Consider the following 23,350-nt stretch of genomic DNA (forward strand, 5'->3'; position numbering starts at 1 on the left):
GGCCTGATAATTCAATAAAGTATGAGGTAAGTCTGTGATGGGTCAGCTGGGCTTGTAACCAATTGGACTGAGTGTTTTGTATGTGGGTCCGTTCCAATAATCTTAGGAGATATCAGCTAATAATTCTAAAAAAACTTATGTTTTTTATTATATTAATCCAAAAATAAAATTTAGTATTTTAAAGGGAATATTTAGGAAATTTCCCCGAAAAGTATCAATAACAAATTAGGAAAAAGAGACAAACTGAGGCGTTTTCCTAAATTCCATTATATTGCATACTAAGTGGGAAAAAAAAAAAAAAGGAAAGAAAGAAATCACTTAATGAATGTGAGTATATCAAATTGGTTTTTAACAATTAATTGCTAAAAAGTTGGTTAATGAATTTGGAGTTGGACAATGATATTTCGCTTGGTCGGAGTCTTCACAAAAATAAGATAATTTAAAAACCACATCGAATTTCTTAATATATCCACAATATATTTGATTTTATATTTTTTTATGGGTTTTGTAGATTATATTTTATATTTTATAATAAAATTATTAAGTACGAAAAAAATATCAATGATTGTCTGTCACGATAAAATTACGTCAGTCAAAAAAAATATATTTTAGAAACTTATTTTTTTTTTTACACATAAAGCTTACAAAATTTTAGAAAATAAATTATTATTTTTTTTACACAAAAAGTTTACAAAAACCTGAGATTCTAGACAAACAAAAAAAAAGCTCTTTTATAAATATTATCTCAGTTTTTTATTATATAAATATGTGTTAAATAAAAATAAAGCAAAAATTGATTTCGTAATTTAGGGGAAAATATCACGAGAATTTGTCGGCATAGTGTGAGGGACAGACATATAATTAGATCGGAATCCGTATAAATCGGCGATACGGAGGTTGTTGTACTGTCATCTCATGTCGCCACGTGTCAGCCCACAGCTGTTGGATCTTCGACACGCCACGTCTACCTTAATTCCGGCGGGCCCCATCCGAAGGCCATTTTAGCTGGCTGCCATAATTGGCCTCTATTTCCTTCTTTCCCGTTCCCTTCACCTCAACTCTAGTTGGCAAAGGGCAATTATCCCCTGCACCACCACCCCATACTTCTCACACCCACAATCACCATTCAATTCCCAATTTGTTTGTCGGTCATCAAAATTAGGGCCTCATTATTATCCGATCATAAATTCAAATTTTATGTGTATATCATATGATGATCAGGTGATTATGTACTCATTTAAACACTACAAATTCAAACTTTATTGTAAAATAGTAGCGGTCAATTCAGTCTGTCAGTATATTAGTGAGATTACATTGTTCAGATCGGGCAATGGCTCAAAAAGTTTTGATGAAGTAAACATTTTGTAGTGCTTAAGTTCCCTTGATTGGGTAATCATAACGGATTCAGTCTAATCGAACATTTTAATCGTTACGAATATTTTTTTTCAGTTATGTGTAAATATTAATTTACTTTAACATTAGTTGTTTGTTTATTATAATAGTAGTTGCTGATGAATTATAAATATTATTAGATGATAATAGTAATATATTGATTTACATCATTGTCAATATTAAGATTTATAATATAATTATAATCGATATAATAAATAGATAAATAGTTGTTTGTTTTGAAGTGTGAATCAATCACACGACAAATTGATAATTAATGTGATATGATGAAGATTATATGATGGTCAATTTGTGTGTTGTAATATCTTATTAACAATAATAATTGACTTTATCTTCTATTACATCGTTTTATCCCTTAATTAAGAATTAAATAACATTTAATTGGCTTTTATTGTTGTGGGGTCAACAATGTCTTATTACCACAAAATGTTGACTTTTCAATGTATAATTATTTTTGCCCAATAAATATAGATGTTGATGATACTTTTTTATTTTTCAAAAAACTTATTTAATATATATTGAAAACTACTTATATTAATTATTTTACCAAGTTCAGCTATAAAGAATATGCTTATCGATATACCTTAAATGACTTTTATTTTTATTTTAGTCTTTGAGCTTACACGTATTTATGTAATTATTGATGAAAAATATTTATATATCACTAAATACTACATTTAAGTGGATTTTGATTGGAAAAAGAATTTATATAAAAAGATTAGAGTGGAAGAATTCGAAATATTTTATAATATAAAATTATGCAAATTAAAAAAAGAAGAAGATAGAAATGGTGAAGGAGTAGTGCAATATGGTGGAGGTGAGGGCATGGGATAACAAGTGGGGAGTAAGCAGAGAAGAGAGTTTCAATCACATTCATCATAATCATATACATATATACATACATTGAATAACTCAAGGGACAACATTTCTCTTTTCGATTTGTGCGTATTCTGCACCACACACATAACACGCACTCCTACATATCCCTTTTCCTCTCCAACCGACGCGCTCTCTCTCTCCTCTGCCATTCTTCTCTCTCTGGGAAGCTTGCCGCCGGCGGGTCATATAATCTTGCCGAGATATCTGCCGGATCTCTGCCACTCGTTGTTTTCTGGGACCCATTTTCATTTCTCCGGCGAAAAACCTTTTTCTGGGACTGGGATCGATCTTGATCGATCCCCATTTTTGTGTTGCTCGTGGGTAATGTGCCTGTAATATAACCGGCTTTATTGGGTTTCCATTCTGGGAAAGAATCTTGGCTTGTACCAGTCAATTTTCTTGTATATTTCTACGTTTAGATTTGCAATTTTGTTTCTGTTCCTAGCCGTTGCGCGTTTCTGTTAATCCCTCAACATATCCATTTAGAGAGATCAAATTTTGGGATCACATCATCACTCCAGGGCGACGTCGTCCGAGCAGTCTGCTGTAGGTGAGGGAGTTTATGGGTTTGTGGGCATGTGCAAAATAAAGGGTTGTGAAGAGACTAATAGGAGGAGAAGGTGGGGAATAATGGGGCTGAAAACAGCGGCATTTGCGGGGGACAGATTGGAGAAGCTAAGGAATAGTGGGATGGTTTCGCGGTCAAGAATGAAGCTTTGGATGATTAGGGCTACTACGTCGGTTTTGCTGTGGACTTGCTTAGTTCAGTTGACGGCATTGAGTGAAACTTGGGGTCCTCGGGTGTTGAAGGGTTGGCCCTCTTGCTTTTCTCAGGAATCCGCCGCTTCTGCCGCCGTTGCCTTGGATGTTCATTCGTCCCCTGAACTCCCAGCTAGAGTTCTTCCACCCAAGAGTGAGTTTTGAGTCTTGTCTATGCTTTAATCCATATGAGTTTCATTTTGTATCTATAAAGATAAGAGGGAACTTGTTGATCCTATTATTTCAGTTGACTGTTTGGTTTTTTGGAATTTGATGGCGAATCTAGAATTACCAACTGTGGTTAGTGTGTGTGGTTCATTTGTTGCATTTAATTTTCTTGAAAAGACTGTTCTCTCTGCAAGAATCAGTGGAGTGTTTTGATTCTAAAATAAGGTCAGTCATTAATTTTCAGAATGAAGAACTATTAGATTAATTAATTTTTTCTGGTTGATGATTTATTGTTCATCGGAATCTCTCTGCATCGTGCTGTTATTAGTAGCTGTTGTTTTCCAAACTGGATTTGATAGAGATAGACGCTTGTAGATGCTTTTACCATCTCTTTTCTGATCATGTAGTCTTGATGTGGTTCTTGAGTGCTTTCATAGTGCTATTATGTGGTGTCTTGTGTTAAGTTTTGTTTCTGACATACTTTTTGCTGCCAAGAAATATGGTCTTGACCTGTGATTTGAACCTATGTCTTCAATAGGGGTGTACAAGAACAATGGTTACCTGATGGTTTCGTGCAATGGAGGGCTTAATCAAATGCGGGCTGCGGTATGTTGTTTTTCCTAGAGTAGATGGCACATTGCATTATATAAACATATTTGGCCTCTTTGTTTGTCTACGATTCCAAACAATTCTCTAACCTTGTCTTTTGGCTGCAGATATGTGACATGGTTGCAATTGCCAGATACCTAAATGTTACGTTGGTAGTTCCTGAACTTGACAAGACGTCTTTTTGGAATGATCCTAGGTCTGTTCCCCCTGCTGACACACATAAATCAAACCAATGAACCTAAAAAATGATGCTTCATTCATGAATTGCAAGGAGATGTTTGCCCAGCCTAAAATGGAATTGTTTAAGTGTTTGCAGTGAGTTCCAAGACATATTTGATGTTGATCATTTTATTACGTCCTTAAGAGATGAAGTCCGGATACTGAAGGAGTTACCTCCAAGGGTCAAGAGGAGGGTAGAGATGGGGATGTTCTACACAATGCCGCCTGTTAGTTGGTCGGATATCTCTTACTATCACAATCAAGTAAACGGAATTCTACTGCTGTTGCTTTCATTTGCTTTCAGTACTTACATATTACAAGTTTAGTCATATTTCATCCTTGTTGCATGCAGATTCTTCCTCTGATTCAGAAATATAAAGTTGTCCATTTGAACAGAACAGATGCTCGGCTTGCCAATAATGATCAGCCAATGGAGCTTCAGAGGCTCCGTTGCCGAGTAAACTTTAGTGCTCTAAAATTTACTCCTCAGATTGAAGAATTGGGTAGGAAGGTTATTAAAATATTAAGGCAAAATGGGCCTTTCATAGTACTCCATCTGAGATATGAAATGGACATGTTGGCTTTTTCTGGCTGCACTCAGGGCTGCAATACAGAGGAGGTGGAAGAATTAACAAGAATGAGGTAAGCTCTTGTCTCTGTAATTCGGTAGCACTGGACCTACTGTTTATTCTTTAGCTAACTTCTCAAATATCTTTATAAGATATGCCTACCCGTGGTGGAAAGAGAAGATCATTGATTCTGATATGAAAAGGAAAGAAGGTCTATGTCCTTTAACACCTGAGGAAACTGCACTCACATTGCGGGCACTGGACATTGATCCCAATATCCAGATTTACATAGCTGCTGGAGAAATATATGGTGGAGAAAGAAGACTGTCCAGTCTTACATCATTTTATCCAAATTTGGTGAGTAGATAAACTAGCAGCCAAAGCTTCAGTTTTCCTTTACGTTATCTGTTTGATGTCTATTAATTCTCCTGGCTGGCTATGGTACAACAGGTAAGGAAGGAGACGTTGCTGGAGCCTTCTGATCTTCGGTTCTTCCAAAATCACTCATCTCAGATGGCAGCTCTGGATTATCTCGTTTCACTGGAGAGTGATATCTTTGTTCCCACATATGATGGAAACATGGCTAAAGTTGTTGAAGGACACCGCAGGTACTATTGAATAGGTTTTTTGGCTCCCGAATACATTAGGTTATTTGGTACTTAAAACAAGCCACGAAAATATGAGGAGAAAGAGGATTTCGGATCGTTTTACTAAACTTACGTATATACATATGTACATTGTCATCCTTCAGCCATTTATGACAAGCAAAAGCACAGGGCCAGTTTTGAATTGCAATCATATGCTTCTTCTCCCTGAAACTTTTCTCTCATGTCTTGATTTCAGATATCTTGGGTACAAGAAAACAATTTTACTGGACAGAAGGATGCTAGTTGATTTAATAGACAAGTACAATTTTGGGTCTCTGACTTGGGATGAGTTCTCTGCTGCTGTTAAAGACGCCCATGCTTTACGCATGGGGAATCCGTCCAAACGGCTGGTGATTCCAGACAGACCTAAAGAAGAGGATTACTTTTACGCAAACCCCTGGGAGTGTTTGCAGCCACTAAACGAAGACGAACGACTACTACTAGATAGCATTTGAACCTTACCCGTTGAGTATTTGGCTAGAGATCCATGCATTTCTGTGATGGATATAGACTCAGTATTCCTCAAGACGGCCACAGTGAAAAGGTGGATTTTGTTTTCAGGAGGTGCAACTTGAACAAAGTCGAAAGAGGTATGGAGAAAAGCAGCTGTATTAATTGTTCTTTTTATCTCGAGTTAATAATTCAATTAATGTATAGAATCTACCCTGCCGTTTTAAGGGTTTATATAGACCTGTCCGCGCGCTGTACACATAGAGATACAAATATAGATTTCTTTTTACTGCAACTATCGATTTGCAGTAGCTTAAGCTTTCACTCATCACTTTTGCCTTATCTTTCTGTTCTATCATTACCATTTTTGAAGGGGGATTGACATCTATTGCTCATCAGGTTGTTCCTGTGTTTGCCCAATGAAAAATATTGATACTTGACGTGTTTGTTTATAATGTAAAATCCACTCATTTTTTTGCAATTTGATCATTTGATTGAACTGATTCAGAATTTCCTAGCTTCAAATAATGTTCTTTATTGTAATATATTTTTCTTCTTACCTGGAATTCTTAAGTTATTGAGTGTGAAAAGAATGTTGCTACCATCATTTGATTCGTTGATATATTCCTTGAAGCATGTTTCTGGTTTGATTTGTTTCCAGAACAGCTGGTGGTTGGAGTGTCTAATGCAATATAAAATCATGGCGATGAAGTGATTATTGGTCAATTATTTCTCTGAGAAATGAACAGCAGCAATGAAGAATGTCAAAGGTCAATTGTGATCATTTTTATATTAAGGTTCAACATCGTCACACACACACACAAGAAGCATAAGTGCAAAATCATGCCATATAAATTTATATTCTTTTTCCTACTAAAATATTGTGGGGTTGGGTAATAATTGATGGATTTCATAAAATATACTTGATTTGGTAAATAAGACACACCATCTAAACCCCCCAAGTCTTTAGTATAATGTTCAATAAGCATCTTTTGTTAGGAACAATTAAGAAAATTAACAGCAAAATTCCAGCCAATAAATCAAAAAAGGGCTCAATTATTACTATAATTTAGCTCTATTTTCTATTTCCTAATTAAACAAACTGGCTTTCATTTACAACTTGCAAGGAATCATTCTTCTAAACATCTCAAAAACCCTATAAAATATATACATATATTACAGAGGCTTAAATACAATTAACCTGTCATAAAACGATGAAAATCTTACACGGTATATGATCATATAGTAGAACGATTGGATATATTACCTTGAAATATTGTGATTAAGGTCTCCATGATAAACTAAATGTAAATTTCTTATAATTTGATTTAGGATGAGGAATCCAAGAAGAGAAGGAGATCCCAAGAAAATAAATGTTTTTTGCATGACTTTTTGTGTAAAAATAAAATAAAATAAAGTGGTTTGTATGATCCAAGAAGCTTAGCCTCGAGGTCATGTACAAAATCATTTTCCTTTTTTCTTTTTGGGTTTTTTGTGCATTTATATTGTGAAAAAAGATACGATCCGAGGAATATATATATTTAAAAAAAGAAAGGGTTGCTTAAGAAATACACCAAAGTAGGTCTAATTATAAGGTATTTAAGGAAAAAAAAAAAGGAAAGAGGAAGAGTTAGATTAGAAAAGGAATTAATTATGTAGTTGTTCTTCACTTCTAAGCAACATATGCTCCATTTTTCAATGCTATTGATAGCTACTCTTCTCTATATTTATTTCTCCATCATATTTTTTTACTAATTCAATGTGGATGTTCAATTTGGCTCTTCTTGCTAGAAATTGCTTACGTCCCATATGATAAATTATTAAAAAACAAGGACTAATTTAGTTAATTACTAAAAATATAGAATAAAATAGTTATTCCCAATATTCTCATACTCTCAATAAATTATGATCCCCAAACTTGAAGATAGTGTTTTATATGGTAGAAAATGACAAGATTATACCTAACGTAATTGGATGTAATAATTTCAATATTTTTATTATTTATAAGAAAAAAAATATAATATCTCCGTTGATATAATGTCATTTCTGTTTTTATTAAATCTAGCTATCTGCAACAAAATAATATGGTGACTTAAACAATTAGTTTAATTATTTTTGTGAACAAATGTCGATCAAATTTGAATATACTCCATCAAAATTGTTCAATTAATACATGTCAACAACATAAGATAAAAAATAAAATATTAAAATCTTATAAGTTCCACTTAAAAAGATTAAAGTATTTACCAAATTGTCACGGATAACATCTTACACGAGAAAGAAGAAAAGTTTATAGGGCTGTGAAAACCCCATCTTTTGCCAAGAGCGATTGTCCTAAATCGGCTCGAAACTCACACTCGTATCAATCATGGTACTGTAGGCCATATTTTTCTCAACCGTAAAAAATCCTTCAAAAAATGCGTTTACTCCAATGGGGATGTCCACTTCGCCAGTAAGTGGTACGTTGGTAGACGCCTTCCATAGTAGAACACCCTCTTTTGGTACACACACCCTTTTGGACTAAGTAAAAAATTAAATTTGTAATTTGCCTCGAGTGCGCAGGCAAGCCTCAAAGCTCTCATTTCAGAAATCTACTACTCTAATGACGTGATGGTGAGCCCCCACTTCACTAGAGGGTTAAGGGGACCGAATGATGCCCCAAAATGTGCAAAAGCCGAAAGAAACTCGATACAGAAGCAGGCCCAAGAAGTAAAAGGATCCCCTAGTGGCCCAACACAGAAACAGTTTCAGCCCTCAATCTTAGGAGGGGGTCCAATACGCCAAGGAAGCTTCTGGAGGTTGTGGGAGTCTATTAGGGCAGTTGACGTGGCAACCAAGTAATACCAAGGAAAAAAATCTAAAGAACACATAGACGAGTCTCTACCAGACAACTCCGAAAAAAAGACATCCCCTGTCGCGCTAGAAGACGAAAGATCTAGGAAGGGTAGTTAGCCCTCATAATTGTCTCCTTGAGAAGGTGAGAGACTATCCAAAAAGAGAATCATACTTCCTAAAGAGATGAGCCCTCAACCCTTACAATCTAAATTCCTAGGCTTTAAGCAAACATAAAAGAAACCATTTGGAGAAGCCCGCAAATGACATCCATGCATGTTCTCTATTGTAAATCACTAACATCATATGAAAAATGTTAGAAATATTCAAACTTTGAAACCAAAAGCAGGCTTCTCAATGTCAGAACGGAAGTCTATATTGTTAATTAATAATAACACCAATACAGAGAACATATAATGAGGATACTTTTTGCTTGAGAACTCTGTGCATCCCAAGACTCAGGAGACAAAACATATAGAAACAAAAATACATGTACACTGGTTCCTGATTTCGCTCTCCCTGTCAAGCCAAGGGCATTGATGAACCTTTAGAAGGAAAAGGGAACCCAAAAAATGAACAAATAACACTACAAAAGAATATTACTGTACTGTGACACTAGCATTATCAGGCTTCAGCTGGTTCTCAGTCGCTTTAAAGCGTGGCTGAACTCCTCCCCCGCACTAGCAGCTCCAGAACGTGGCATGGAAGCCGGAGCGTGATCATCCTGCAAATTGCGCTAATGTTAAGGTTTGATCATGTCACACCACATGGTGGGACCTCAAAGTTGTAGACTCAGAGAGATTTGAGGTTACTGGAAAATGATTAAAGAAAAGAAAGGAAGGACGTTGTCAAGGACCTTGGCTGCAGATGTTTTAGAATGTGGGATGTTAGTTGCTCTCTTTCCGAGATCAATTTGTACTGAGATGCAGGCCTGTGATAGGTCCACTCCAGAGCTCTGCAGTGCTTGTGTAAGAGTATTCAACAACCTGTTCAAGACCAAAACGTCAGTGGTGTTGAGTGAAATTGTTTTCTCTGAACGAGAGGTTATCAGTTTGGTTACTTTTAGAAGTGTAATGTAAGATTAGTTAGCCAAGGAACATGTACCGAACAAAATGAGAAGTTAGTATCAAGAGCTCACCCCTGGGAATAGACGCTTGAGATGTTGATTGTGCCACTTTCAATAGTCGGTTCCCCGTCTTTCATTTTATTACCGTCATCTGTACATGCGTTCTGCTGACTTTGAGACGGAGGCCATGTTATTCTGTTATCTGTATCAGATGCCTGCTTCGGTGAAACTGGGGAAGCCGCAATGCTTGTTCCACCAAAACTGAATATGTTTGGCGGAATTGGCTGATGGACTGGAGCTGCTTTAGATGTTAATTCAGGCTGCTGACTCCTTTCTTTGAATGTCGTAGCAGTTGCTATATCAGAATCAACTAAGTTTTGTCCATTGATTGGGAGACTAGAGGACACACCAGCTTTGTTCTCGTCAAACTTTGTCGCAAAGACTGATGCTTGAGCAGGCTCGGCATTAGCTCCTCGAGTGTGATCTATGAAACCATCAGCTATATGACAGCTCCTCTGTTGCCAACAAGCATAGAAGTCAGTGTTAATCAAGGTATTCTGGTCTGCAAACACTATGAATTGGAAGGAATATTGTTTCTTAAAGCTACAAGATAATGGACGGGTTTTGATAGCAGAAAACTATTCACTTGATAAAATATTGGCCAGCACCTACATACACTTAAAGTCCCACATTTGCTACGACATAAATGATTCTGCTGAATCTAAAATTTCTCAGGCATAGGATTTCTTATTAATAATGTTTTAGCGAATTGCCCTTTACTAAATATAGCTGTCTAGTACCAGAATATGACAAAAGAGTCCTAGGAGTTATATTCATAACCAGAGCCATAAATATGTGGCTTATCAGCCAGTTAACCTATAAAGCATTTTCAAAATAAATATCAATGTGAATATGAATTTACCCATTGCATCATCTTGGACGGATCATGGTTCCAGGCATTGTATGAATTCTCATATCTGCTTACTTTGTCTTGTAAAAACTGGATGTAATCAATAACCTGAAGAGATATATTAATAATTCAGGAATCATCTCGTTTTGAGGTAAGATAGGATGTTGCCAATTCTCACATATCCATTTACCTCTAACAAGAATGATGCCTTGTCTCTCTTCTGGTCACTGTTAGGAATGATCTCTCTCAGCTTCTGAAATCTGCAAACAGAATATAGTTTTAGAAAGTATATATGTGTGGGTACACAGACACACGTATTTGAATGCTCACCATCTGTTTCTAATGTGCATATTTTGTGTATTTCTATGTGCAACTACAATTGACTACTTAAGAGATCTCGTTTCATAATTTTACCAGATTAGCATTAAAAATTTGAGAAAAACATCCTTATACCCCAAGACCACACCAAAGAAAAATAGGAATAGCATATATTGCCACTTGCTAGTAGCACTGGTATAAAGATCTTGCAGAAGAAGAAATTTCGGGAAATAAAGATTCATTCAAAAGATGTTTTACAAAGTAAAAGGGCAGAAAATTTGGTGCCATGATTAAATGAAAAAAAGGGGATTCCGTGGATCTACCTATAATGGCAAGTTGGCTTCAAGCAAAATTTTCCATTTCATTCCATGCGAAATCTAAAGAACATGCATTGAACACATAAGCCAATACAGGGAAAGAAAGGCATTTTTATTTCAAAACAGAACACTGAAGCACGTATGCCAACCAACTTTATCAGAGCTGGAGTAATATTTAACAGAGATTTGACAGAAGTTTCTGATAAATAGACAGGTTGTGAACTTTCATATCATGATGGTGGTAAACTTTGTAGGGGACTAAAGGAAAATGATATGAATGTCTGATTATGTTAAACATGCCTGTCATTAATTTTGCTCCTCCTACGTTGCTCTGTTGCTGAGTGTTTTGAACGTGGTGTGTTAGGCCTCTGATCTATCGTCTTTGCTTCAACTTTCACAGACAAATTACCTGTCAAAAATTTCTATCTAATCATTAGAAAGTTTGAACACAGGTGATAGGAAGAACACAAATTATATCTACAGAAGAAAAAGAGACCCTTTGCGAAAGGTGACGGTTCTTTCTTGATGACAAACTCGTCTTCTTCTTCATCATCGTCCTCTTCTTTGTCATTCTTTGCTGACGTTATCATGTCCATGAAACTTTGGTTCTTCTGAGATGAAGACGGCCTGATAAATCAGAACAGAGTTCCATGAAAATGTGAAACGTTGCGGACTGCAGAACTAGAGGGAAATAGATACAAAATGCTGATGCCTAAAGAACAGAGAAAGCATATTGGAGTAGAAAAGGTCACTGACTGAGAGGATGAGAAAGAGCTGAAGGTTGCAGTGTTGTGCTTGTTGTTTGAAGATGATTGTGAAGGCTTTTCCAGCATTGACATCCATTGCGCTCCCACCATATTCACGCCAGCTTCTGCCCAATAAAATTCAAATATTTCTGATTGGTGAAGTTCAATATTTGTAGTTTGATTATTAGTATGATAATGGCCAAGTGAACAGAGAAAAGAAGGAATAGTCTCCATGACATTCTCCACGGATCAATATGTATATGCAACCTATTTGAGCTAGCAGTTGAAGGACTTAGTCACGTAGTACTGGGGAAAAATTCTCACTTCTGTTCCACAGTTAAAAGTGTTCAGCAGACATCAAAGAATAAGGATGATACATCTGTCTTTATACATCACATCTTTATACTACAAATTGGAAAAATGAAACAATCAACTCAGTGCAGAAGGAGGCTATCCTCCCCCACTACATCTATTATATCTGGACATTTTGTTCCAAGTTTAAGATCGTTGGAAGGTTGACTCTAACCATGTTAACTTTGCGTAGCTTTTAACTTCCATAAATTTTACTATCTACAAGGCACCTAGTTATTATTATTGATGGAAGACATATATTATAATTGTGCAATTTCTGTTCTAGTAACAAAACATGCGCACTCCAATGTTTATTTTTGTATTTTTACACTTTATTTGTGTGCTTTTTTGTTTTTCAACTTTCTATATATATACACTTATATATATAATATAAAAGAGACATGATTTTACAATAAACAATGATTTTTGTCTCCTAAAAATACAACATTAAACATAAAATATTTATATATATACATATTTATATAAAAAAAAGAAAATATAAAAGAGATATGATTTGACAATGAACAGTAATTTTTGTCTCCCAAATCCCAAATCAAACTTACAACACCCATTCTAAAATATTTTAAATTACCTCAAAGCACAAATCCAAACATATAATCTATTTTCAACACACACCTACTTATCTCTATTTTTCTCTATCTATCTTCAAAACACAAAACAAAATACTCAAAACACAAATCCAAACATAAGGTATGTGTTTTATGTCTGATCTTGATTTCATTTTCCCACAAATTTGACCTCTCTTTATGATCGCTATGAAAGATAACATCTCGTAAAGAAATGAAAGAACTTTTACCTCGTAGAACATGTCTTTCCGCAACAATATTCTCCTTCCCTGTCTTTCCCTTTTTAATGGCAGATTCATCCCACAGCGTGAAACCCCCGCCTGAATATGAACTGCAGTTTGAGTTTTCATCATTCCTGGTCGTGCTACTTGTCTGTGCAGTAAATAAGTTCCCTTCTGGCTTTTGAGCTCTTTGGTTGAAATAAGAAATGCTGTATGTCCCAATGCCACCAGGGAGAATATGCTCCACTGAGGTAGGGGGACATGGCACTGGTGGCTTTTCGACAGCAGCCATTCCTCTGTTTTCATCTTTGGTTGTCGTCGAATTCTTCCCAATTCGTTCCAGTGGTTGCAAAAAGTCGTGTGTTTTCAGGTAGCCACCTGCCAATTAAACAAAAAGAAATCAACTGAACAGATTCAGGTGCTGCCATTTTCCAGCATTTAATTGACTTATAGTTTAATCAGTTATTATGTAAAATGGTTTACAAGTAAATAGTTAGACAACATACTCCTTACGGAGCTTTAGATGAAAACCAGGATATATAAGTTCTGTGTAATTCTATACTATTTTTCTTCAGAATATTGGTTGAAAGTTAGTATTACATCATTATAATCAAAAGACTAGCTGTGGGATAAAAAATCCATTTTAGCAAGATTGAATGTTAGTTTGAGACGTTCAATAAATATAAATAAATTTGGGACAGAGGAGTAGTATTTCAGTCTAAAAACTACAATGTACTGATGCTGCATGACATCATTTGGTGTGAGACGCCTAATGTGCCTTTTAAGTGTCAGCTTGCCAGCTTCTGGAATGAATAATGGCATAATCTATGGAACTCGTTGGGACAATCATTACTTTATTTTCCATAACTAAGTTCAACATTTTTGGGCAGAAGTAATGAATTGTTGGAAGGTTGCTAAAACCTCTTTCTTTAAACTTCCAATAAATTTCAAAAACTAAGAGAAGGTATTTGGCAACTTAAATGTTATCAATTATGATAAAAGCACTAGCGGAGGGTGAAGAAAGGTGGTCCTCCTTCCCTCACTAAATGCTGTTCCTAAATGCTGATAACATAAATAATCAAATTCCCATCTTTGATTGATGCATTCTCCACCTTTCTCACCCAACCAACCAGCAGAAAGAAAAAGAACAAAAGTAAATGCTTTTCCCAAGTATCACTGTATGAGAAAAGAAGAAAGAAAAGTGCAAGTATTAACAAGGTATCTCAGATGTTGAAAAAATTCTTTTATTTTTTGAAAAGAAAACCGAAAGCATATGAAAAGCTTTAAAATTTTAACCTCAATCCACTTAGTTTAACGGTTCTGTTCTTTTAGGAAACAAAATATTTCCTCAACCCCTCAAAAAATTATCATAAACAATTATAAGATTTTATTAGTTGTTTTAGTCAAATACTTTGTTTCTTTTTTTCATTACATCAATTCAACTAATACATCTCGCCGAAGTTAAATCAAACACTCGATAAATATCCTCATATCCGATATAATTAGAACTCATTATCTCAATCTTGCCCACAAAATCTCAATCTTAACCTTAATAACTAGACTAAGATATCATTAGTTAGTCAAATACTTTCTTAATCACCATTTTTTATGCAATATTATACTTTGAACACTTTCTATCTTAAAAATTACTCTTCTTTTTTAACTAAATTTTACTACCCGTTTTATAGTTTTAGCTGTTCTTTCATGTGAAAAAATCATTTAAAATTGTCCACCCTTAAAATAAACTCTCTTTTATTTACACAAGACGAAAGACAATCTGAAGTAAGAAATTAGATCCCTGAGAGATGTCGAAAATGCCCATGAAATGACCCACCTGCTAAGTTCTAACCTCCCCCTTTATGGATTTGGCAATGTCAGCCTATCCAAGCGATGGCCCACACTCAAAGACAAAGCCCAGATCTAACATACGCCGATGGGGTCACGGGTACATTAACTGCGCCACTCGTGGGTTGCCCTCTCGGATATTTCCTCTTCCCCACCCACAATCATGCAAAAATTACCAAACCCCACAACATCCCAAATCCCGCAAAATTTTACCTGGGAATCTGAAAAGTTTATTTTCTTCTCTTATCTTTGTTTTCCCTTTTTCCCTGTTCAATTTCAAGAAGTACAATTTTAAATTTTAATCTTGTTCAATCGGCCGAATCAAAATATGATTCATCTTTTAAACCTTTTCTTACTCGCCCAATTAAATAGAGAAAAAAAATTGTATTTGTTCTTATTTTATGAGGGTCGTGGGTTAAAATTAGATTCAAAGATGGGTCTGAAAGAATAGTATAAAGAAACGGGAAGAAGAAATATTTGAGCTCCCATCTCCAGAAAAAAGAAAAAGAAAGAAATAAAAGGAAATGAAATAAGTTTTCCATCGAAATCCTGATAATTCTGAAGCAACCAATGTCACATACCTTCAACAACCAGTTGCAAGTAAAAAGATAAAAAGAAACGCATCAAAATCATACTTACAGCTCCTGAATTCCAGCAGCTGGAAAAAAAATACTAAAACATGCAAATAGGGAAGAGAAAAAAAAGGAAGATATCCGCCTGCATGAATGGAAATTCCTGAAATATTTACCTTGTGAAGGTGTTGGATCTTGCTGGGCAGGTGGCGATGAGTATAGTGAGAGAAAATCATGGGTTGCCTTTCTACCTGTTGGTAACAAATTGAGTCAAATAAAAGATTCATACATCTAACAATATGAAATCTTCTTCTTTTATATCTATTTCAGATGAAGAAAACTATGTATGTATGTATATATATATATATATATATATATATGGGTTATTCATGGTTTACCTTCGGTTCCAAGAGGCCTGGATTGAGGCAATTCCATGTATATCTCCAAGCTTGATATCTCTATTTGCAGATTTACAAACCTGAAAACTGGACTGGACTAGTAATCTTTGAGAACTGGAAATGGATAATTACAAGTCCAAATCAGATCCGCCTCCAACCTTAAGATCGGAGGCGCATTAGGACGGAATCTTCACCAACACGTCCGCAAAAATTTCTTTGTGAATATTTCAAATAAACTTCAGTTCAACACGAAACCAACTCCACTGCCTTCATCTTACAGCTTCCTTCTCCAAATCTGCAGGTCGAAATTCAACTGAATTAGGCACAATTCAACTCCAAAAACTAGAATAAAACGTTGAAATTCAGAACACAATTCTCGAACTCCAAACCAGAAGAGAGACAACGAAGATCCATAAACGGAAAAGTTGGAGCTAAAATACACACACACACACTATACATATATATGTGTGTGTACATACACTGAATCTGAATTAAGACGAATAATGCATAATTCAGCTCCGGATTCTTCAGAAACCCAGAAAGCGTGAGATGAAAGTGATCCAAACAGTGACTTTCGCAGAATTGATGGTAGGCCCAGTCGAATCACCACAATTTCCACCCAGAAATGAAAGGCGCAGCTGAATAATGAAAACACAAAAAAGAAAATACAGAGTTTGGGGGGAGAATTAGACAGAGATGATGAAGAGGAGTGTTTCTCTCACTAAAAACTTTTTTTTCCTTTCGGAATTGGAGAAATCTTCTCCTTTTCCTATATATAATATACAGAGGTATAGAGACAGATATATAAGCACAGCGGGTATGGAGGTGGGGTGGGGGTGGGGGGCGCGTTGTTCTTCGTTTTCGTTTTTCCGAATAACCATCGTTGGTTGGTTCATTTTGTGGGTCGTTTGTTTCCGTTAGTGGAAACGTCGTTTGTTAACGGCGTTCTGGGGGGCAGCTCACTGTACGGGCAATTGAAACTTGAATGATTATTATATTTATTAAAATATTTAAAATGGGGATTTTTGGTGATCCCGATTAATACTCTTTATTTACTAAACCCTAAATCTGGTGCAACTCCCACCTCATTTAATGCTTCCACAAATATATCATTTTAAATACCCATAAAATAACTCAATTTCATGGGATCCTCTTCACCATCTCAAATTTCATTTCTAATTATTTTATCCCATCCCTTTTTCTATAATCATTTTCATACTTTAATTTTATTCAAATTCTAATTTTTTAACTACAATCCTATTTTTTATTTAATTATCTATTCTGCTTATCAAAGTTTCTTTTTTATTTCTTTAATTAACCTCAAGAAGCTCTGAGAGTTTTGAAATTTAGTTATCAAATTTGCATTTGTATAATCAATTATAAAATTATAAACTCTAATCACATTTTTTAAGATTAGTTATTTTAGAATCAGTTTTCTCATAATTAATTATGCAGTCGTAAAGTCAAATTGGCCCTTTTATGTAAATGGGATTTTTTGTTCTACGTATTAGTGTTTTAGAGTATGTGTTGGTTGGAGCGAAATGTGTTAGTATAAGAAAAGTGCAAGTAAAACGTATACAAGATTGTTAGGTGTTTTTGGTTAGGGAGGACGATATGGAGGGGAAATAAAATTAGATATATATAAAACCCATCTAGAATTTAATTTTGTTTTCATCCAAAATTGGGAGGAAAAGTGAAAGTATAATGTAAAAAAGATAATATATATGTAAATATATATTATTTTTATTTACTCTGTTACTCATATATATATAATTTTCCTCCAATTCTTTTCTCTTTCCCGTTGGTAATACCGTACATAATCGCCAGAGAAAATATAACAAAATTACTGAAAAACTACTGCATCGAAGTCTACGATGAATATTTTTATTAATAAAAGATGTTCTTGTTCTTGCTTGATAAATATTTTTATTAATAAGGATCTTAAAGTTTTGATATACGAAAATTATATTAGTACAATATTAATATGTTTACTTTTTAATACAAAATGAAGAAAATTATTATTTAGTAAAATTATAAAAAATAATTTTTTTATTTTCAATCTATTTTCCTTGTACCAAACAAGTGGAAGTATTTAAAATTTACTCCCCTTCCAATCATACTAAACAACTTAAAGGAAAATTATTATTCTTTATGTCCTCTTCCCCCTTTCACTTTCCTTCCCCTTTTCACTCTTATTCTCGTCTCGTTTGAACCAAACAAACTACGATGGCTCGGGCCTCGACGCATCCTTTATGAGTTGGCTAAGTCTTTCTAAGTAAAACAAGCTTTGTAGAGGCGATTTCTATCTAACTTGGTCTACTATCGATGAGGCGGTAAGTTTGAAAACATGATTTGCGAAGCTTGAACAAGTGCATCTCTGGGCTATCTATAGAAAGCAGATTTTTCTCGCAATATGGTAAAAATGGCATGATGAGAACAAATGGTAGGAATATGAAACTTGTTTGACTATGAGTCTAAATTTGTGTTTCAAACGCAACGCAAATACAAATTTTTGTGATGTTTGAGACCTTTTTTAGTAACCACCTTTGAAATTAAATTATACTGAAATCACGTTTTAATAAAAGCTATAATTAAAAAATTTTAATTCAATCAAAATAATATTTTTATCTAATTATCCAGTATAACCATTAAATATTTTTTTAGTCCCGTCTTTAACCTCAAGAATAAGGTTAATTCTAACATTCAACTACAGTTAATATTTGTAGAATTAATTATGAAATTAAAAATCGAAAACACCATACTAACTTTTCTACAATCAATTATTTCAAAGTTAATTATGGGACCGTAAGATCAAATTGGGCCTCAATGAACATCCCACGCTATTTACGCACGCATATAAAGTATACCATATATAGATTACTAATTCTCACAAAAAATAATTCTGGCAAAACTCACATCAATATTTTTTAATTTGAGGCATTTTCTCCTAAAAAATATGAAATAAATTAACGTATAATAAATATTATGATATCAGTCTAAACACAAACACTGATGGAAATTTCAAAACACAGTATTAAAAGTTTGTATATTTATTAAAATTCTTACGAAAGGATATGTGTATGAGTATTTTGAGTTACAATTCAAATCAACATACTATTGTGAAATTAATTTAGATTATATTATTGATTTTAACTATATAAACCTAATGTATTATTTAACTTTTTCTTCAAAAATCACGTAAGTAGGCTCAAACGTACTGATTCCATTGGAAGAGGTGCATGCCCATAGGTTGCGAAGTAGGTAGGTGAAATGCGGGGAATGGCAGTAGCACATAATGCACCACAAGTGTCCCTCTTCTATTTACAGACGACACTCTTATTTTTTGCCAAGCGAATATTAAAGTTATGAGATCTATTTGAACTGTCTTGAGAGCTTATGCTCTTATATCGAAACTCCCAAAACTAAAATTAATTATAAAAACACTCTCTATTCTTATATGGACACATTTTTAAGGATAAAAACTTACATCAATCTTGAAAGAAAGAAGGAGATGGTGTGAAGGTGAATGGAAAGGTGTGTGTGCACGTGGGAGCGGACAACATGAGATGAGAGTGAGAGGGAGCCAGCACGGAATACGAGGCCGAGAACTCTGCAGCAACTGCGAAATGTGTAGGGGTTGGATGGGGGACGGACGTCACGTGACCAAAAGGACTGTTACTAGGCTGACTTGACAACAGTTAACTCGTTGACCTTCTACCCTTTAAAAACCAAAAAAAGGAAAGAAAGCATTATTATTATCATTAATAATGACCTAAAAACCCCATGATTAGGGCACAGATCCCAATTCCTATTACATAATTGTTATCCTCTTCTATCCTAATTCCTAGCTCATGTAAAATTTTGTTCCATTCACTCCTTTTGTCGGTGACTCACCACCACCACTTCGTGCATTCAAGCAACATTTGTTCCGCCCGTCAATTATAACGAGTTTTCTTAAAATTTATTGTAATTGTAATTTTTTATTATTATTAAAAAAAGTATAAATATTTTTATAAAATTTATGATCATTTAAAAAATTATATATGTCGTTGTAACAACATATTATATGAGGCATTTGTTAGACGATCGTTATTTTTAATAGATATTTGTATTTTCAAATAAGGAGAGACCATTTCTAATTATGACAAATCTCAATAGAACCCATTATAATTTATCTTTGATATTTTTTGTATTGAGCTTATGCATGATTGTCATATATTCTTCATCTATATCTATACTAATATAAAAAGAAAAAAAATTTCACATTCACAAACGACACTTAATGACACCGCTCCACTAATTTTTTGTGAAATAAAAAATGCTCTTCATTATAAAATAACTAACTTATTCAATTTTTTAAAATTTACATTGATTGATAAATTATTATTCTCTTTATTTCTTTCTTTTTTATTAATGTAATGTATTGATTTATATATTTATCTAAATTTATAATATGTTTTAAAGCGTGAAAAATTACTTATTATATGCACATAAAAACGACATACCACAAAAGCCAATTGATATGAAAAGAAAAGGAATTTTTCACTGACAAATAGTTGTTTGTTTGTAACCCCACTACAGCGACTTCTTTGTTATGTTAAGTTAGTTTTCTCTTTTCTTCTTTTCTTTTTTAATGTGATATATTGATTTATATATTTTATTCTTATTTAAGATATATTAAATTATGAAATATTACTTAATTATATGCAGGTAGAAATAACATGTCATGATAATTAATTTTTTTAAAAAATATTTAATATTTTAAATATAAAAAACTTTCACTATAACTCTCATATCAATTTATTCATTTTTAATTTAATTTATATATTTTAGATATTTAAAGAAATATTAATATATTTACTTATGCACTGTATAACATCGCTAATGATTTTAAATCAATAAAAAAATTAAACTATTAATTCCATTCAAATAAAATAATATATTGATATTAAGATCACTAATAATGTAAAATATAATTTTATACAAAATTGAAAGCATGCATTTTTTCAAAAAAATTGAAAGCATGCATTTTTTCAAAAAAATTGAAAATTAAGAATAAAAACAAAATCAAATATTATGCAGGCAATGATGAAAAACACTGCTTCCCTCGCTTAGTTTCCATCCGAATTTATTCAATTATACGAAATTTTGCATTATTATTATTATTAGGGAAAAGTATTATTTTAGTCCGCTAAGTATATCTAATTTTAATTTTAGTTCGATAACTATGTTCATTTTTTATTAGATCCAGTAACTTACGGAATTGCTTACTTTTAGTCCTCTGGCAGATTTTCGGACAATTTTACTCCTATGCAACTTTTGAAAGACAGTTTTACTCCATATACACTCATAGGGGTAAAATTGTTCGAAAATCTGCCAAAGGACTAAACATAAGCAATTTTTTAAGTTACTGGATCTAAACAAAAATGGACATAGTTATCGAACTAAAATTAAAATTAGATATACTTAGCGGACTAAAATAATATTTTTCTCTTATTATTATTGTAAATAGTGTATAAGTATATTATTGAACTACCATCAATGATATCTAATAGATGAGTTGGCATTATTAGATTAAACTTGAGGATTTTTTGTGGAAAATTCTAACTTAAAAATAAAATTTTACTTTGAGATATCTTTAAAAGAAATAAAAATCTTTTAAAATTTCTTGAAATAAAATTTTATGTTGAACAATCTGTATTGTATTAAAAAAATCAATCTATCTGACTTTTTCATTTAAAAAATATTCATTAATGATGTCTGCGTTACTCTTGAATGGGATTATCTTTATCTCTTATTTATTAGTCATCGTGGTACGTCATACTTACATATATATAATTTTTTATATTTTAAAATATATTATAAAAAATAAAAAATATAAATCAGCTCATCATATTTATTTCACAATAAATAAAAACTATAATTTAGAGGGTGTTAGTGAATACAATAAAAAAATTAACATCGTGGAGTCACAAAACACTCTGTTTGAGTAAAAAAAAAAAAATTTTTACGTTTAGTATAGATGATTATTCGGTTCATCTTTTTGAGATATATTTTTTTATTACAAAATTTTATAATTTTTGAAACTAAATATTCTGTAATTTGCAAAGATTTATCTTTTGGTTTGTTCATTCAATTTTAAAATTAAATTTCTCTTTGGGACTTACATAGTAAACATTTCAGAAAATAATTTCAAGAATTTTTTATATTTTTTTTTAGAATGTGTAAATTTAAGATAGAAGAAATAATTCATCTCTCTCTCTCTCTCTCTTTTTCTTTCTTTTGCTTTTTGTTTTTATTTTGGTAGAGAGAGAGAGAGAGGCAGAGTATGTATGTATGTTGGAAATAAAGGGAGAAAAGTCACGTGCTGCACCCGCTTTTCTCTGTACCCTTTCTGCTGCACCGGGAAACGCGGGGCCTCCCTCACCCACGTGCTCTCTCTCTCTCCACAAATAAGGAGGGGTCAAAATATTGGGTTTTACGAATAAATTAGATATCTTAGATTTAAATTTTTTAATACGTGAATATTTATAATAATTTTATGTGATTTTTTTATAATTATTTTGTTATTCTTATTTATATTAATATTGAAGTGATGTGGTGCTCAATTTATCAAAATTTGAATATAATTAATAAGTATTATTTTAAAAAAATATTATAATTTCTAAAAAAAATTCTTATCAAAATTAAAATGAGTTGAACTCAATCGATTCGAGTATAATTAAAATTTTCATGAAATTCATAAATATATTTCTAGCATTTCTTTTTTTTTTCCAAAATTATGAGATTCAATAAATTAAAATTTTGATACCGCCTTATAAGAGCAAAGAATGAAACTACGGGCAAACTTCTTTTATACTACGTTTGGAATGAATAATTTTATTTTGCAAATTTTTTTTAAATAATTCTATATTAAATAAATTTATATTTTATTATAACACCATAAAATACAATTCAAAAAAGGAGTGCAGGATTCTAAAATTATGTGTGAGATAAAATTATTCAAACAAGTTCAAATGATTTATCGCCATAGACTTTGAAACATTTGACTTCAAACTCATTCAATTCAAACACAAACTCAACACAAAATCAGAACAGACAACCAAAAAAAAAAAAACTATATAAGAACCCAAAAAATTTTATAAAAAACATATATATAATTTTTAATTTAAGTCTTATTACATCTGTTGCATTGAACATATATACATTATTATTTTAAAGAAATGTATAAATAATATAATTGCTGGGTGTATATATATTAAATAGAAACGGAAAATATTATAGAATTTACAATAAAAAGAGGAAGGAAAGAAGAAGCAAAAGTAGTATGAGTAGTGTGTGTCTTGTGAACCATTAATTAATTAGAATATAATATTTTGTGTGTGAGAGAGAGAAGGAGGGGAATCTTGTGATTAGCCAATAAATGAACGGTAATTAAAGTTTTAATTATTTAAATGGAAAAATAAATAAAAAGAGG

The 23,350-nt window shown here is 32.9% G+C and overlaps 2 protein-coding genes across 3 annotated transcripts; one reads left to right on the plus strand and one right to left on the minus strand.

The window, feature by feature from the left end:
* On the plus strand, positions 2,307-6,092 carry LOC105162369 (uncharacterized protein At1g04910-like). Its single transcript, XM_011080373.2, has 8 exons — positions 2,307-3,202; positions 3,755-3,822; positions 3,933-4,021; positions 4,142-4,307; positions 4,397-4,686; positions 4,766-4,970; positions 5,064-5,221; positions 5,457-6,092. Exons 1-8 carry the CDS (start codon positions 2,866-2,868, stop codon positions 5,713-5,715), a joined length of 1,572 nt encoding a protein of 523 aa, XP_011078675.1. The 5' UTR covers positions 2,307-2,865; the 3' UTR covers positions 5,716-6,092.
* LOC105162377 (transcription factor BIM1) lies at positions 8,901-16,694 on the minus strand. Of its 2 annotated transcripts, none has more exons than XM_011080386.2 (12): positions 16,353-16,694; positions 15,874-16,168; positions 15,652-15,726; positions 13,068-13,436; positions 11,910-12,021; positions 11,650-11,780; positions 11,454-11,562; positions 10,709-10,778; positions 10,531-10,626; positions 9,681-10,123; positions 9,399-9,528; positions 8,901-9,266 (listed from the first exon to the last, which is right to left on the minus strand). In XM_011080386.2, the coding sequence occupies exons 2-12, from the start codon at positions 15,908-15,910 to the stop codon at positions 9,174-9,176; spliced, it is 1,665 nt and encodes a 554-aa protein (XP_011078688.1). In that variant the 5' UTR covers positions 15,911-16,168; positions 16,353-16,694; the 3' UTR covers positions 8,901-9,173. The 2 variants fall into 2 exon arrangements, with proteins under 2 accessions (XP_011078688.1, XP_011078682.1); XM_011080380.2 differs by having other exon boundaries at positions 11,910-12,024; positions 16,353-16,689.

Source organism: Sesamum indicum, linkage group LG1 (genome assembly GCF_000512975.1).
Source record: "Sesamum indicum cultivar Zhongzhi No. 13 linkage group LG1, S_indicum_v1.0, whole genome shotgun sequence".
Lineage (NCBI taxonomy): Eukaryota > Viridiplantae > Streptophyta > Magnoliopsida > Lamiales > Pedaliaceae > Sesamum > Sesamum indicum.